Raw genomic sequence first — 19,148 nt, 5'->3', positions numbered from 1 at the left:
TTTCGGAGTCCCCAGCATCCACTAGGACGTTAGAGAAAACAGAGGCTCTGTTTGTCCTGTATGTTCCCAACAAGATTGGGTGTCCTGCTTCTAAGCAGACTATCGCATGCTGGGTCATTGATCGAGACTGGAATAACTACCAGGTGACAGAAGGAAATCATTGAGTGCAGAAAGGAAGAGAGTGGAAATAAAGATACCTTTATGTGGAAGACTACTCTTGAAAAATAGTAAGTCGGGTACGCCTCATATCATTCCATCCCCCCAAAGATTTGGTGAAAAGATACCTTTATGGGAGTTGTACAGGTTCCTCATTAGTAAGTTAGGTACGGGCTGGCACCCTACCTGCTTATCCTTCACTGTGGTGGACCCCTAAAGGAGAGATACACCCTTTCTGGAAAAAAGTATAAAGAACAATCAGAATATTCCCATCTCCTGTTTTAAGGAGAATAGGGTGACAGACCTACCCTGTTTGATTTATTACGGGGGCGGTTAAAAGGGGAGAAGAGATTTTCACCTTCAGGGTTCACTACAAGTTTGTTTCCCTTTGTTGTTTTTTTTCCCTTCAACTCGAGAAATCAAGTTATGCTGGATTGAGAAGAAATCGTGTATATCCTGTCAGTCAGACCAGTGAGGAATATTCAAGGACTATCTCCCAGTTTATGAGTATTAACTCTTATGTATGGTTATATTTATGGTTTGTAAAAGATCTGAAGTGAGCGCTGTCTAAGCTGGTTTCCAATCCTGATTGTAAAAACACAGCAATATTGGCCTAGGGTGAGGGTGAGCAGGATGTGAAAGAGATAATGGTGGTTATTCCGAGTTGTTCGCTCGCTAGCAGTTTTTAGCAGCCGTGCAAACGCATTGTCACCACCCACCGGGGAGTGTATTTTCGCTTTGCAGGTGTGCGAACGCCTGTGCAGCAGAGCGCCTGCAAAAACATTTTGTGCAAAACAAGACCAGCCCTGGACTTACTCTTCGTATGCGTTGATTCTAACGTTGGAGGGTTGGTTTTTAACGTCACACTCCTGCCCAGCCACGCCTGCGTTTTCCCTGGCACGCCTGCGTTTTTCTAAGCACTCCCTGAAAACGGTCAGTTGACACCCAGAAACTCCCCTTTCCTGTCAATCTTCGTCCGCCAGTGCGAATGAAAACGTTGCTAGAACCTGTGCAAAACCACAAAGGACGTTGTACCCGTACGTCGCGTGTGTGCATTGCGGTGCATGCGCAGAAATGCAGATTTTTAGCCTGATCGCTGCGCTGTGAACAACGGCAGCTAGCGATCAACTCGGAATAACCCCCAATTAGTAGAGCTATGTGGGGACTGTATAGAGGGAATGTTATTGGGTAGGATAGCATACGAAAGGTACTGAAATTTGATAAGCTTTCCTAAAGAAGTGAATTATCAGGGAACGTTTGGAGGTTTAAAGATCAGAGGAAAGTTTTGGGTGCAGCCCAAAACTAAGTCCTGTAACTGTGCATGGGAGCAGGTAATGCCTGTGGATGAGTGATCTGTCTCCAGATCCTGTTACCATACCTCCCAACATATGGGAGCTAGAAGGAGGGACAGACTGCGCACGTCTAACACACATTTCCAAAACGGGGTGTGGCCTCAAGGTCAGGAGACATGCCCCTGTTTCCATCACTCTGATGGCATGCCCAGAGTTTCTGCACCAGGCACTCCTCTGCACTGTGTAGATGCTGTGTGCATTGCTTCTTACTAATGTAACACTTTCTAACACTTAAACCTCTCACTAATGTGATACCTTGGGGCGGTTGGCTTGTGCTGATCTGGGGGGTCCTATGCCCTTTGACTTGAACCTTAGTGTTTGTGACCCACCACATGAGGTCACCTGGTCGCAGTTGGTGGACCCATATTTTTGGCCGAAATTATGCCAAGCACCCCAAATGTACTCTATGTTATATTGCAGAGGTTATTATAATTATTTTGATTAGCAGTGTTTAGTATTTAGAGTGTGCACCTGAATTTTCTCTTTTATCCTATGTGGAACTACAAGTCTCAGAATGGTAGCACCTTTCATTATGTTTAGAATAAGTGTGTGCGGTACAAGGTCGTCACCATCCCCCTCCCATATATTCTACATTGTGTACATATGTACGCTTGAAGGTGGAGACTTTTCAGCTTGGATTACTACCCCTCCCACTTGCCTAAGGGTGTTTTTAATTAGTATGGGGCTCTGGAGTTTACAGGATACTGAAGAAATGTATACAATTTGTCAGTTTTAGGGATGAATTTAAGGCACAGGGCCCCCTGGGTTGATGTGGCCTGGTTGCTTTTGGGTATCATATTGTAATGCCCCATACATGCGGGGCGATTGTCTACCTATTTTCTAAGCGATCTGACTAGATCGCTTAGACATTGAGCACACATCACTCCGTGTGTATGCCTCATAGCGATAGCGATGCATGGTCCCGCGCGCCGCAATTGCCGGCTCAGATCATTTAAGCATGCAGGAAAGATCTAGTCAGATTGCCTAGCATGTGTATACAGAACACTGGTTAGCACAGGTTGCTCAGCACACATCGCTGTGTGTATAGCGGTGTACAGCGATGTGTGCTGGGCGATCTGTGCTAACCTAGATCGCTTAGCACATAGGCACAAGTCGCCCTGTGTGTACCCCGCATAACACTTAATCTAGCATTTTTATCCCTTGTTTTTTACCAATGTAACACTTTCTAACACTTCAGTTATTACCTCTTACCTATGTAACCCTCTCAACACATACAGTTACACGGAAACATAGAATTTAACGGCAGATAAGAACCACTTGGCCCATCTAGTCTGCCCCTTTTTTTATCCTTTAGGTAATCTCAACCCTTAATTCTTTGTAAGGATATTCATGTGTCTATCCCAAGCATGTTTAAATTGCTCTACAGTCTTAGCCTCTACCACCTCTGATGGGAGACTATTCCACTTATCCACTACCCTTTCTGTGAAGTAATTTTTCCTTAAATTTCCCCTGAACCTCCCCCCCTCCAGTCTCAGTGTATGTCCTCGAGTTCTAATATTTCTCTTCCTTTGAAGAATGATTCCCTCCTGAACCTTGTTAAGACCCTTGATATATTTGAAAGTTTCTATCATGTCCCCCCTTTCCCTTCTCTCCTCCATACTATACATGTTAAGATCATTTAGCCTTTCTGGGTAAGTTTTGTGATGTAGGCCATGCACCATTTTAGTTGCCCTTCTTTGTACACTCCTTAATGTATTTATATCCTTCTGGAGATATGGTCTCCAGAACTGGACACAGTATTCCAGGTGGGGCCGTACCAATGACCTATACAGTGGCATTATCACTTCTTTTTTCCTGCTACTGATTCCTCTCCCTATGCAACCAAGCATCTGACTTGCCTTTCTCATTGCTTTGTTGCATTGCTTTCCTGCCTTCAAGTCACTTGAAATAGTGACTCCTAAATCCCTTTCCTCCTCAGTAGTTTCCATTATAGTACCCTTGATAGTATATGTAGCCTTTGGGTTTTTGGGACCCAAGTGCATGATTTTGCATTTTTTTGCATTAAACTGTAGTTGCCACGTTCTTGACCATTTCTCAAGCCTACCTAGGTCATCAATCATTTGTTTTACCCCTCCCGGTGTAGCTGCTGCTTCTAACTAAGATAACACTTTCTACCACTTAAACCTCTCACTAGTGTGATGCCATGGGGTGGTTAGCTTGTGCTGGCCTGGGCGAAGGGAGTTTGTGCCCTGGACTTGAACCTTAGTGTTAGGGACCCTCAAGATGAGGTCACCTGATTACGGTTGTTTGGGTACATATTTTTATCCAAAATTACGCTAGGCATCTCAAATTTACTCGGTTATATTGCAGAGTTTATTATCATTATTCTGATTAGCAGTGTATCGCATTGAGTGTACACCTGCAGTTTCTCTTTTTTCTGTTTTCACCTGATGCTCTCCTTTATGAGAGTGCTTCCCCAACACACTTCCCTACACTGCACTGGGTGGGCAGCGGGACAGTGCTTAGAAAATGCATAATAATTATTATTATTTAATAGCACATTTCTCCCAGTTAGACTCAAAGCTCTTTACATATTTGTAGAGGGTGAGGCCAGGGGCATAGCTAACATATTGTGGGTCCCACAGCAACATTTTTCAGGGGCTAGTGACTTTATTATTATTAACAGTTTCTTATATAGCGCGGCAAGTTCCATTGTGCTTTACAATTGGATACAACAGTGATAGAACAAAACTGGATAATAACAGACAGTCATAGAGGTAGGACATGTGACATTGACATGCAGTCAGCGGAGGCAGAGAGCAGGGCAGAGCCTCTCCTGTTATACTCCAGTATTCTCCAGAGTTTGGACTATAAAAAGGATATGAAGTATACAAGGAAGATATAAAAAATATCTTCTTTGTATTATTCTAATAATGTTTATAGTAAAAACTCTGGAGTATATTGGAGTATGACAGGTGGGGCACGGCCTCCCCTGCCTACCTTTTCCACACATCTCTGATCTAAACTCACCAAATTTTCAGCATTTTATTCTGCTGCACCTTTGTATAATGCCCACTGCACCAACATGTTCTTACTGTATATGTGAGTACGTCTGGCTCCGATACCAGCTAGTGCCTCCCCAGCCATTTATCTCACCATCACTGGAAGGGGACCCTGCTTGAATCCTCCTAGAGAGGCATCTCTCCGCAGCAGTTGTTCCTTCTAAAAAGACAATAAGAAACCTAAAGGTTTTTACCAAATGCCGTTCTTCAGTTATTTGATTTATACATCTCGTATTGCTTTTTTGTTATGCGAGTTGTCAGGCTTAAAGAGCACCTTCCAGTGAAAGGCGGCCTATCCATTCACTAGGAACCAATGGCGGTCATTCAGATCTGATCGCTGCTGTGCGTTTCCGCAGAGCGGGCGATCAGGTCATAACAGCGAATGCGTATGCACCGCAATGCGCACGCGCATCGGACAACATCAACGGGGATCTCCAGTCAGCGACAGGATGGTGCAAAAAATCCGTTCGCACGGGCATTCGCAAAGTGATTGACAGAAGGAAGCAGTTTGTGGGTGGTAACTGACCGATTACTGGGAGTGTTCGGGAAAACGCAGACGTGCTCCAGCGTTTTCAGGGAGGATGTGTGACGTCAGCTCCGGCCCCGATCAGTCTGTTCTCATTGCACTGGAAGAGTAAGTCTTGACCTGCACGGAGATTGCACACACAGAATTTTAGCAGCTCGGCGTATTGCACGGCGAAAATACACTCCCCCTGCAGGCGATGACTATCTGAACGCAGGACAGCAAAAAAACGCAGCCCAGCGGTCAGATCTGAATGATCTCCCATGTCAGGAAGTGCCTTATAAAATATTAGAGATGTAATAGATTATAAAGTAGCAGCTAATACATATTGGTTTTGAACTGCTTTAATGATGTCCCCGATTCCTTGGAAACGAGTAGGCTGTAATTTCACAAATATTGGTTCAGCTAACAACATGGCTGCCACCACTGTGTGTCAGGTGCTCTGCAATGATCAAAACCTTTGTGACATTTCAAATAACCATGCTTAGTACTTAAATACATTTTTGAGCGATGGTCGTTATCTTTTAAGGACCCTCACTACACCAGTCCTGTAGTGCTGAGAGCAGAGACGATCCGGTCATTTTAGGCGCACCACCAAGATCACCACCACTATACCCATCCAGATCTTCCACCTGGACCATCTACACTACAGCCAGGAGTTGGATACCCAATGTGGCCTCAAATACCTTTGTAATAATATGGGACTTAGCCTAGGTACACACTATACAATTATCTGGCAGATAAGATGCCAGATTTAGCTGGATGGAATGAATATTTGGTAATGGATGAGAGCAAACGGCTATCAACCATTTGCTCCCAAAAACGAAAAAAGGATATATTTGTTTAAAGTGCGCTATAAATGTTAGAAAGGCAGCCGTCACATATCCCAAAAGGGAACACCTTATCCCTAAATGTTAGAGCTGCCAGAAGAATAGATGAATATGTGCAAAAAGGCGCCTAAATAACAAAGATGAATAATATGTTTATGGATAAAAACATATATCTTTATTTATCACAATTTAAGAGAAAAATACCATAAAAATAACAATAACAATAAAAATACCATATAAAACAAAGTGTATACTATTGCACTGTCCCAAAATGTTTCTCACCCTCTTTTGGATTTGCGGTGGGCCGAGAGCTTTTTTAGCATAAAAGCATTCCGGTCCTGATGGATTTAGTAGATGCACCACCGCAAAAAGCTTTTTTCCTTTGGAGGTTGAGTAGGGAACCCAGTAACGTACACTCAAAAGATAATGTCCATGTCGTCCAAAGCAACGCGTTTCGGAGTAAGCACTCCTTTTTCAAGCTTGGAAAAAGTCGTTCATCAAGTTGGTTACATTTGTGTTTAACCAATTTGTATGAACAACAGGTTTTGTTAGTTTTCCAGTGTTTGGGAGCAAATGGTCAATTGTCATTTGCTCTCATTCATTACCAGATTTTCATTCCAACCAGCTAGATCTGGCAGATTATCTGACAGATAATTGTATAGTGTGTACCTAGCTAAATGGGTGGAATCCTCAGGCAGTGCACCAACTACCACATTAAATGCAATGCACACGTACGTCATCTATGTGATTGAAATCTGCCTGCAACAAGCCCCAGAAATTAACATCAGATTAAAGTAAGCAAGCAGTAAATTGCTTTTGTGATTTTTATTTTTACTCAACCTTTCTCCTTTCTCAAGTGTAGTATCGGATGGAATTTCCCCAAAGCGTAATATGAGACCATGAGCTGAACTAGGAGAGGTAATTGTCAATCACTCACGCTCCATTTAATAATTATCATTCCATACAAATACAATTACCATATATTGTCACATTATGCTCTTTCCCTTCCAAGATGTTCCTCCCTGGTTCTTCTTCTTCTCAACCTGTTTTTTAAAATATCTTTGAAGCATTTAAATTCTTCTGCATACATCACTACCAAATTCTTTTTTCTTTAAAAAATGATGCTGCATTATAATACACTATTTCTTCTTTTACAGGCGCTTACGGATTGGTTAAGCAATAACCATCGAGTTCGAAGGGGAAATTTGGTCTAAATCGAAACACACACATCCTCATACAATGACAATGCCTATTAGATGCAACACATTATAAACTTAGGATGGGTGCTGTTGGTCTACATACTCAGAGGATCTCTCGGAGCATGGCCTTACTAAGATCATTTCTCCATGGATCCTAATAGACATTGTATATATGGTACAAGGACAGTCTATTTGTTTTACTTATTGTAATAACGTATAAAGTATAGATCCTGGTTCCTGATACAGGGCCTGATTCAGACCAGGCCGCATCAGCGGCCCATAGCTCAGTTTGCCCCGGAAGGATGCGGACGCATTGTGATTGACAGTGTTGGGCGTTCGCGGGTTGAATGGGGCATCACATGCAGCCGCTCCGATTTAAAAAAGGTGGCCGACCGCCTGACAGCACTACCAGGGGTCAACCTTAGTTTGATGCGTCTGCAATAGCATCAGGGGGTAATCCGTCACACATGCTGGATGGCCCCCAGCATGTGAGGAGATGGACTCTTATGCAGCGATCTGCGTCCATATCAGAATCAGGTCCACTGTTCTATTAGGATATATGTTTTTGGAAAAATAATGCATGTGACATTTCTCAAGCTTGCAACGTGATGGGCAAAAAGGAAATACCAATGACTGAGTAGAAATCTAAAGTTCTTTAATATTAAAAAAAGGTGATGTACATGAAATAACACAATAAAAATTGTAAGGATATTAAAATGACCAAACTGATAACAGTCCTTGCAGGTACCGTATAAGGCAGCCTTGTTATGTGCACATAAAAAAGTAATAGTAACAGAAGATAATGGCCAGCAGGTAGGATGAAGATGATATAGTCTGTACAGTTGTTGTTTAGCAAAAAGGATCTTGCAAGGTATCTAATGGCTGAACGTAAACGCAGGCTGGGAGATGACATCCACACATGGAATTGGTCCGGATACATAATAGGAGTATATCCCAAAGAATCAAATTGAATTGCTTAACACTTTTTGTCGTGGGGAAGCCCCACAACTTCTTCAAAAGCATAAGAATAATAGCACGGAAGATAATCATAGCACAAACCACCAACCACATTGTTCCTCAGTCGAGCGATAGCTTCTTTGGTCATCTAGCAAGATAAGAGTACTCTGGCTCATCAACACACTGCAGGGTCACTGTAGGCTCCATCAATGATCAAAGTGGTTTGTAGACAGCGGCTTCAGTGTAGATCCAGTGGTTATATTTATCTCCATTAGAACCTCATTTTCCTTTTTAAACATCTATTGGCGAGAATATATATAATTAATAGGGAATTCTGTATTTTATACTTTCAAATTGCTACAGATGTGTTCTCTTACATCCTTTCTGCATTCCCGCTAAACAGCCCTTGAAGTCGCACCATGCTGTGGAAAAACACTAACGTGGCATTTCATTTTAATCAGCAGAAGCTGCTTGTGCATCCTATCACATTACTGTGTGTCTATGATGCATTTTCGTGGAAAAAAATGCAAAATAGACGCTTAGCACTCACATGTTAATGTGTAACGTGACTTGTAGCACACGGAGGACACATCTGTACTGTGACCAATTTATAATAATTGGTCAAAGTACCAATTTGTTATTGCAGTACATCTATCTAGCTACCTACCTACTATATACCAGCAGTGTTCTCCCCATGCATTATTACAAAGGACCCCATCCGGCCATATCTATCTACCTTATATCTATGTCATGTCCATCTACCTACCTCATATCTATCCATCTGTCTATCTATCTATGCTGGTATGATGCATATTAAGCTCGGAAAGACGGATTCTTGAGGCCACAGCAGGACTTTTATTTTTGCCGGAGGTGCTAAATGCCAGCTGATTTCGGACATTTTTCAAGCTGCGACCATTTACAAGGCAAAACCAACCTGGTTTTACCTTGTAAGTGATTGCTACTTTTAAAAAAAAGTCTGAGATCGGTCGGCACCCCCGCACCTCCGGCAAATTCGGACCCCATTACATATGCCCTATAGAGCTTTTAGGGAGGTTTTTTTTTTTCCAGTAAAATTCAATTGTTTCTTTAATTATACTACTCTGGAAATATTAAGAAGGGTAGAGAGTAATAAGCAGCTGAGTCACATTCTGGTAGAAGATACACGTTGGGCATGATGAGTCATAGGAGTGATGCTAGGTACACACTGGCCAATATATATCGGCCGTTCAATGAACAGGCTATATATTGTGGGCGCCTCGGCCGGTGTGTACCCTTGGTATGTCTGTGAGAGACGGTGTTCTCAGACATATCTTGCCAGCTGTGCAGCACAGCCGATAGCCAAAGTACGGGCGGTCTGTACATGTAAATGCCCACCCAGTTGTGACCGATAATCAGTAAGTGTGTATGCACTTACGATCGTTAGATAGGTCGTCGGACTGTCATTTAGGTCGGCGGACCGACCGATCCGTCGGCCAAGTCTGTACAAATCATAAGTTTAGCATCAGCTAAGACTCTACAAACTACTGTACACCCTCTAACAATCCTATAGGACAGGAGAAAACCACAACTAAAGGGTAAATAGCTCTAACACATTAAAGAGGCATTACATAATGAAACACCACATGGTTTAATCTCCTTCATGTTTACTTTCATTCAAAGCATTCATGCCTATTGAGAGGCCTCTGATTGTATGTTTTAATAGGTTTAGTCTATCTACACATATTCAGATGTAATATTAATAAGCAGTAAAAAAATAGAGATTTTATTGAAAAATGTAAAATAATTCATATCAAAGTCCAATAACTTTAGAATGTTAATGTTAGATTTTTGTTTTACATTAAAACATTAATGCAAAAAAAAAAAAATCAGGATTTTGGTACTTACCGATAAATCCCTTTCTCCGATTCCACAGGGGCCACTGGAGCGTAGTTACAATGGGAAATAGTAGGCAGTAATTGGGAGCTGGCACTTTAAAATTCTCACACTGTGGCTAGCTCCTCCCCTACTATCTCCCCTCCAAGCCAGTCTACGTAAAACTGTGCCCGAGGAGAGCTGGAATAAACAAACCTTAAGGTAGAGGAGGTTAACGACGCCCTGTAAACAAGGATAACACAAACTAAACCTGGAACAGAACCTAACAAAAAGCAGGTTAACCTGAACTGAACAAGCAGGCAACTAGTGATCTGCAAACCTTTAAGCAAAAACAAGGAGTAAACAGCGCTGGGCGGGCGGGCGTGGAATCGGAGAAAGGGATTTATCGGTAAGTACCAAAATCCTGATTTCTCCTTCATCCACTAGGGGCCACTGGAGCGTAGTGTAAAAGCCTAATATATATCCTATATTAAACACGCTAAAAGGTTAATGAACACAGTACGCAATTGGCGTATGGAATACCGTAAGAGTACGCACGTAGCGTACAAACGCTTAGCCGTGGACGAGACGTACGAGCGGCACGTTCGCTCACGGCTTACAGCGTAAAGGCAAGCACGCTATAGGCTGCCGACTAACGTAATGATACACTATCAGCGTAGCGGACGCTCGAGACCACGAGGAGATCACGAGCGGCGCTGACGCTCACAGAGTTAAACCTTTGTAACAATATCCTAAACAATGCACTTAAATTGTAAACCTTTGTGCAGTGATATGGTGTGAATGCAACACAGTATAACTTTGTTAGTTCAAAAGCTGTATGAGCGATTCTTACGCTCTGAGAACCCCTTTAGCAATATAATAAACACTCAAATACCGGTCTAAGGGTCTAACACCTTTTAAGGGAATGAATGAACGTTCAATCGCAAAAGAATACACAATACAAGTTATACACTACCAAACTAACATAAAATACCTAACCGAGTTACTACACGTTAAAATACAACAAAGACACGATTACATTTAAGGGGGAAGGAGAGAGAGAATGGCTTACAACAAAATAGGAGATAAATATGGTTGCAGAGAACTTACGCACAGGGGAAACAATCGCATGCGCCTTCCTGGATATCCAGCTCCCGATTATCAGTGATGAGAACCGTTGAAAAGAGTAGAGAGCTGGCCCAGGTCGGCTTGTCTTTATATACACTTACACACAGTACAGTACAATGGTCCCTACATTCTTATTGTTCATTGGACACAGGAATTCGTCTCTGCATTATAACAAAAGGTCATAGGTTGGTTCATACAGGTGGGCTGTGACTATTCCAAACTGCTCAGGTGGGAGGGAAACTGGGTTTCCCGCCGCATGGGTAATAAAGTGCAAATATAGTAAATGTCCATAAACTTCTTATGTCCATAACTATACGCACGAGCGAGTAATCCGCTTCAAACCAACACCGGAATATTGCTAATTATATTCTCTTCCGATGGATACTAAACACCACTGTGTAACCCCTGTCTGACCCTTCGTATCAAACAAAGAGGAATCTCTTTGTCCCCGAACATGCTATATTAACTAAACTTTCAGATTCTATCAAAGGGACCATAATCTACAAAATACATTATATGACTAAAATATGTTACGACTGAGTTGCCCGCTAGACGCACACAAATTCTACCGTAAATGCGCATACCGTGCGCCTGCGAGTGCACGCGACCGCGAGTATACGCACGCACGGGAGAGCTCATGCTCGTGCAGCGGGCACACGCATGAGGTGCATATGTGGCAATGTGCAGTGTGATATTTTTCTGACTTTGACAGTCCACCCTTTGGCAGTCACCAATAACTGCCACTTCCTAAAACAGTTCAAAAAGAGAAAAATATATGTCATGTATAATACATTTCTATGATTGGGTAGGGGAGGAGAGGAGAAGGTAGGAAAAGGGTATGACCTAATGAGATAGCAGAAGCATGTGTGTATGAATCCATGTTTGGGGGGTCATGTATCATCGTGCCGTACGTGTTTTACATCAAGCTTCGAGGTATTGCGAAGTATACATTTGAATTCCTTCTTATCCCGTGGTACGGGTCTGTGGATGGGCTGTCAAACTTTACCGAGCTCTTTTCGGCTTTTGGTTGCAACAAAATGGGGGAGCACATTTTAGTTGATGATACATGAATAGGGGGATATGTGAGTGCTGATATCTGTGCCTATATTCCCTATCGACTATGTGTGTTATTACCTGAAGGTTGTAGAGATGAAGATAAGGAGCAATTATGGTAAATGCAGTCATAAACTATGTGAGTTTAATATACATTTGCCGATTGAGGTCTTGTCTTGTGTCTTGTCTCGATGTACATGTTGACTGTAGTCTCTTTGGGCTTTTGCCAAAGTGCGTGCAAAAGCTTTCTCAATGTCCATAGACTTACAAAAAGTGTTGGACTAGCGTAAAATTAAAGGTACTAGGGATCTGGGGGGTCTATGGCATAGTCCATCAGTTGTCTGTGTAAAAGGTTGTCAAATTCTTCTTCCAAGCGGATGTCTTTGTACCTTGGAGGAAAACAAAAAGGAGAAACGGGTGAAAGAAACGGACCGTGGAATCACATTTTCATCACAACATTGTCTCTATCGTTGGGCCATAAACCAAATCAGTCGTTGTTATTACAGTATCTTCACTTCTTAAACTCATCACTCGGGCGCTACGTTTACACTTTGTTAAAATCCGAACGCATCTAAATATCAGACCGACCAATATGATGACACCCAGAATACACAAAAGAAATTTCCCTACATCCATGATAATACCTTGGGTCCATTCTCCTAAACCAGAGAACCAATTTCGCGGGTTCAACCATGACACCCAACCGGTCAGCTCATTACCCACAGCAGCTAGGGTGAGATTGTGTCTCCTGCGGAATTCCCACTTTAATTGGAGAATGTCGTCCATCTTTTGGTCTATGACCTCGACCGGGTCCTCGGTGCTATTCGTAATATAAGTGCAGCATTTTACGCCGTACTGCGTTGCCAGTGTGACACAATATCCACCCGTCACTGCCGTGAGATAATTAAGAACCATCCTATGCTGAACCAGTTCTGTTTTATAAGCTTGGAGCTCCCTTCCGGTATACCTGAATGTGTCATCATACATTTCAGTGATATTGTCTAATAAATTTGCAAGCGCAGATATATATTTATAATTTATCACTCCTCTGGCGGTACGAGTGATATCTAACGCGATTAGGAATTGAATCCCGGTGGATTCATGGATCAGGTCAGAGGCCGGATGCTCTGTTCTTTCTATCAGGTGCCGTTTAACGATGTGCTCGTAATGAGTGTGAGTATAAGGAGCTTGGGTACTGCGGTGAATATCTTTCATTTTAGTGTGGGATACGGTCATTACTTCAGGCAGTACTTTTCCAATATAACATAACCCTTCTGAGTTTGGGGCAAGCCACTTATACGCCTTCCTCCCGCATATGAAATATGCATCATCGGGGAGAACATATGGGACGGAGTAGGACATAACCATATTACACATTTTCCATATGAAATCTCCTAACCCTAATTCTCCCATCTGTTTAGTACACGTATCAGTTTGTACGATATGTGCACAGTATCCTGGTGATACTTCTCCAACTCTCATGATCCTATTTCCTAGGGTATACCTATATCGGAAATATTTTCCACTACCGGCTATGTGGCGTATAAGTTCTGTATCTGTAGGCATTCTATCGGCTCTGTATGAAAAGGTCATGGTTTGGTTATTCCATGACACTTCCCAATTTCCCGGCTTTCGGGGATTGGAAATGTTAAAACATACTAGGGATCTATCCACATGATATTGGTGGAGCTTCAAACTAGGAGGACTGGAGATATTAAACCTCCTGTCCACCGGCCTCTTACCACTTAGCTCAAGTACCTCCCCTATAGTTAAAGGGAATGGCACTAATCATGATTTGCTATGGCCTTGAGGTACTTGAGAGCATACCCAACAATCTGTCTGATTTAACACTTTACCCACTAAGGAGTGATAGTCACTCAATGGATGCCGGTCCATGTGGATATTAAAACTGGACTGACATTTCTTGATGCACCCATCCTCAACTCTACTGTCACAGTGTCTACAGATACAGTTCTTTTCAGTTAACAATCCTTCACAATGTTTACAAATAACATGGCTGCTAGATAGTTTCCGGTACTCGCCTTTGCTCTGTGATTGTGCTTCTATTGGAAATTTACGCCTCTGTCTCTGTCATCAGAACCTTTCTGGATCCTTTCTCGACCTCACTGGTACTCTCACCGAAACAGACTGCTCTGGTCAACATCATGGTCAACAGGAAAATCCATATCACAGTCTCTTGGGGCAAGTCCATCTTACAGGAGGAGAAAAGGAGAAATTTGTAATGGGGGTACAGAAAAAAAAACAGTTTGAGGGGGAGAAAAACTTGTTGCGATAATTAGTTCTCTAGTCTTGTTGTTCTTCTTGTTCTGCTGTTATCTCAAAGGTGCTGTCTCTCAGTCTTCCAAACGAACACTCCGGTGATACAATATTTCTTCTAGCTCAGCGCTCTTTCTGTAAGGAGAATAAATCTTGCATTACCATTTGTCCAACTAATGTGTGACATACCATCTGTAACGTTATGAGAACATGAGAAAGAAAAGAGAGAGGAAAAAAAAACAACAAGGGAGAGAGAACCGTTCATATATATATGCGTCACATAAATCAACAATAAACAACAGAAAAAAAAAACATTGTCAGTTCTTCCGTTCATCATCAGACTGTCACACCTGCATGTCCAATGTTATCTTTGCGCAGTCCCTTCCACCAGCATTTCCAAACTCCACCCTTTGTATCTGGCCAGGATACATTGATGCGGGTAGGTCATGCTGGGGTTTTGGTAGACTTCTGCAAAGACCAAGTAGCTATGTAATGTTTGAGTCCTACCGATAACCGTCAGAGATGGGGAGAAAAAAAAAAACATTTTACAGATACATTACAAATTTTTTTTACCCGGTCATTCCTGTGTCTTCAGGGAATGACCTCCCAATTTATTAACTGTTACCTCAGGCTTACCATCAGTCCTAATTATCACCTCTCCTGACTACATATCATGGGTGTGGCCCAAAATTCTTCCTATATGATCCCTGATTATAATTTCGTGTGTCATAACTTTGCTCATATTCATGTCTAGGGGGTCTGACTTTATGTGGGCTGTTACTGTTGCTGGCATAATGCCCTTCTCTTTTACAAAGATAACAAACCCTTGGCTTCCTCCATGTGCCAGTGGCCTGGGGTTTCGGTCGATTTGATGCCTCCTCTAATGCTTGGTTGCTCATCACTATCAACCGCTCTCCCTGTGCCTCCCTGGTTCTTTGGATATTACGGTCATGCTCGATAGCGGACTCTCTTAATGCAGCCACCGAGATACCTCTCCAGTGAGGTAGAGAGGTTTGTACCCTGATTCTTAGTGTGTCTTTTAAGCCGTCCATTAATACGGACACAGCTACTTCTCTGTGGTGTACATTAGTTTTAATGTCATCTATACCAGTGTACCTAGCCATATCCTGCAGAGCCCGGTGAAAATACTCTGGTGTGGATTCACCTTCTTTTTGTTTTATTGTAAAGATTTTATTCCACTTTACTACTGCAGGAAAATATACCCCTAACTGTAAGTTGATTCTCTTTACATTATCCTGATTATACTCGTCTGTTAGTGGTATTTCTCCATCTAGTTTACAGTCAGCGATAAATTTCACTGAGTCGACATCGGGGGGTAAACATGCCCTCAAAACTGTCCTCCAATCTTTGTTATTTGGCTCTGCAGAATTTCCTAGCTCTCTAATATACTTTTGACATGCAACTAAGTCTTTCCTAGGGTCAGGAAATTCAGACAAAATTGTTCTTAATTCTGTTCGGGAAAAGGGGCAGTGCATGGCGATGTTCCTGACAGGAGTGACTCCTGAAGTATCAGTTTTCCCATTTGGTACTGCAATTACCCTGACAGGATTAAGTCCAATGGCGTCATTCTGAGTACACGACCTCACCTGACCCTCCGTTAGGGGGTTTGATTACTGCCTTTACCGAATTGGTCGCGTCCACCTGGATGTCTTGTGTGATGGCTGCTGGAAAAGGTGCCGACATCGTGCTGGGCCCACTTTCTTGCTGGTGATCCTGAGGGAAGTTTAACATGGGGTGCAACTTGCATGGGTTAATAGTTGTACATTTAACAGTATTACGATTATTCTTGTTACATTTATTACAATTGTTACTTTCAGTCTTAATACAGTTACTAAGTGCATTTTTATCGTACACCATCGTGCCATTCTCTGCAGCCATAATCCTCTCCATTGCCATGTCTCTCCTCCCAAGATGAGAGTCAGATATGTAAGTTAAATTTCTTTGCATTTCACTTTCCTGTTGCCATAACTGTAAACAATCATAATGTCTAATTCGTTGTTTCCAGGATTTTATGAGACAGATATTTCGTCTTAAATTATGCAATACCTCTGAGTCAAAACTACCTATCCCAGGAAATGGTGCTTTATCCCCCACAGTCATTCGTGTCCATTCGTCACAAAAGGTCTCAGTGTGGGGACCATACCTCCCCCACATTACTAACCGAGCAGACCCTCGGGGTCTGCGAGCCTCTTCAGTCTGAACCCTGACTGCTGAACGTCCCTGTGTTGTGCACTTGGCTGCCATTGTGGACCTTTTTAACACAGAAAAACTTCCTAAAATGCACCAAACACAGAAGTCTACGGTGGAAGTTCTCCAAGCTCTACCACCAGCTTCTTCTGCTCCGAGTACAACAAATCCGCCCCTTTTTGCAGACCCACGTAATCGTTGCAGGCCCTACCAGCGAAAATTCCTTATTTTTACACAAATCACACTTGCATGTGCTCCCTACAACACGCATGGGGGCAATTTAATATATGACCTCATATCATGTTGCGTTATTGGTCACACATACAACCGTGCGGTCCAATCGTACCACTTATAGACACTTGTTGCCCATAAATGGTAGGATCATTGGAGTCTCCCTACTGTGCTCCAAAACAGCCAGAGCGTAATACAACGAAAACTTTATCACACTCCGTCGCACGTTTTCACCTAGACCGTGCTCATCACGTACCGTGATTCACCAAGACTTACTTCACCAAGATTTACTTCACCAAGATTTCACCAAGACTTCACCAAGAGGAGTTCAATACACTCATACCGTTTTCAACCCACTATCATTCTATAGTTTTCTGATCAGAAAAATCATTTCCCGTAATCTGATAGCTCTCCCCAGAGGCATTACAGTAAAGTAAGGTATTTAAACTAAGTTTTGGAAACTGAAATCAATTTGTGCTATTATCGCGTGGCTATACTATACCGCCCCCACTAAAACAATGCTATTGTGCGATTTGAGTTTCGGTGGGCGTACCCAGACGCTCCGTTGCGTAATATACGCTCCGTGCGTCGACCCTTGCGTCGCGTACACTAGTCTCACCCTTTTGTTAGAGACACGTGTGCGCTGGCCAGATATGTTCACAGAAATACAATTAGCACGTTTATCAATGTAGATGATCTTTAACTGTAATCATCTACCGAGCACCACACAGGTCTTCTCCTTGTATTTTAGGCAAAGCTGTGTGTGTGTTTTACAAATTACCCCTTAATGTATTATTTTTTTTTTTTACTCTTTAACTACCAATAGCAACACATCTTTCTCAGCACGTTATCAATTATGAAATGGCAACCAGGAGAATGAGATATGGACAAATATTACTAAGCAAGAAATACAGGTGTGTGTGCTTATGCGTACGTACGCAAAACAGAAACTAAACAGGTTTTAAAAGACAATAACGTACTGTTCCTACCTTCCGGTTCCGGATTCCTTCAGCACTCCTTACTAAGCGAAGCAGACGCTTATCTGGTCAGCACTACGAGGAATATTGCCTCCCGCCTTTTGCTGACCGATAATGTCTGCTGAAATTACCTAGTGCAGATATGTGAAGAGCGGGCGAGTCCCCAATTGTAAAAGCCTAATATATATCCTATATTAAACACGCTAAAAGGTTAATGAACACAGTACGCAATTGGCGTATGGAATACCGTAAGAGAACGCACGTAGCGTACAAACGCTTAGCCGTGGACGAGACGTACGAGCGGCACGTTCGCTCACGGCTTACAGCGTAAAGGCAAGCACGCTATAGGCTGCCGACTAACGTAATGATACACTATCAGCGTAGCGGACGCTCGAGACCACGAGGAGATCACGAGCGGCGCTGACGCTCACAGAGTTAAACCTTTGTAACAATATCCTAAACAATGTACTTAAATTGTAAACCTTTGTGCAGTGATATGGTGTGAATGCAACACAGTATAACTTTGTTAGTTCAAAAGCTGTATGAGCGATTCTTACGCTCTGAGAACCCCTTTAGCAATATAATAAACACTCAAATACCGGTCTAAGGGTCTAACACCTTTTAAGGGAATGAATGAACGTTCAATCGCAAAAGAATACACAATACAAGTTATACACTACCAAACTAACATAAAATACCTAACCGAGTTACTACACGTTAAAATACAACAAAGATACGATTACATTTAAGGGGGAAGGAGAGAGAGAATGGCTTACAACAAAATAGGAGATAAATATGGTTGCAGAGAACTTACGCACAGGGGAAACAATCGCATGCGCCTTCCTGGATATCCAGCTCCCGATTATCAGTGATGAGAACAGTTGAAAAGAGTAGAGAGCTGGCCCAGGTCGGCTTGTCTTTATATACACTTACACACAGTACAGTACAATGGTCCCTACATTCTTATTGTTCATTGGACACAGGAATTCGTCTCTGCATTATAACAAAAGGTCATAGGTTGGTTCATACAGGTGGGCTGTGACTATTCCAAACTGCTCAGGTGGGAGGGAAACTGGGTTTCCCGCCGCATGGGTAATAAAGTGCAAATATAGTAAATGTCCATAAACTTCTTATGTCCATAACTATACGCACGAGCGAGTAATCCGCTTCAAACCAACACCGGAATATTGCTAATTATATTCTCTTCCGATGGATACTAAACACCACTGTGTAACCCCTGTCTGACCCTTCGTATCAAACAAAGAGGAATCTCTTTGTCCCCGAACATGCTATATTAACTAAACTTTCAGATTCTATCAAAGGGACCATAATCTCCAAAATACATTATGACTAAAATATGTTACGATTGAGTCGCCCGCTAGA

At 42.4% G+C, this 19,148-nt stretch overlaps 1 protein-coding gene across 2 annotated transcripts in view; it reads right to left on the bottom strand.

Annotated features, from left to right (window-relative positions):
* Window positions 1-7,717: 7,717 nt before the first annotated feature.
* YBEY (ybeY metalloendoribonuclease) overlaps window positions 7,718-19,148 on the bottom strand; it is a 31,411-nt gene continuing 19,980 nt past the window's right edge. For both annotated transcript variants that reach the window (XM_063931837.1, XM_063931838.1), the window contains one exon: window positions 7,718-8,339. In XM_063931837.1, the coding sequence (XP_063787907.1) occupies window positions 8,247-8,339 (93 nt within the window). In that variant the 3' untranslated portion in view covers window positions 7,718-8,246. The remainder of the gene's footprint in view (window positions 8,340-19,148) is intronic.

Source organism: Pseudophryne corroboree, chromosome 6 (genome assembly GCF_028390025.1).
Source record: "Pseudophryne corroboree isolate aPseCor3 chromosome 6, aPseCor3.hap2, whole genome shotgun sequence".
Classification (NCBI taxonomy): domain Eukaryota; kingdom Metazoa; phylum Chordata; class Amphibia; order Anura; family Myobatrachidae; genus Pseudophryne; species Pseudophryne corroboree.
The sequence above is the reverse complement of the archived record's forward strand: the minus strand, read 5'-3'. Positions and strand labels throughout refer to the sequence as shown.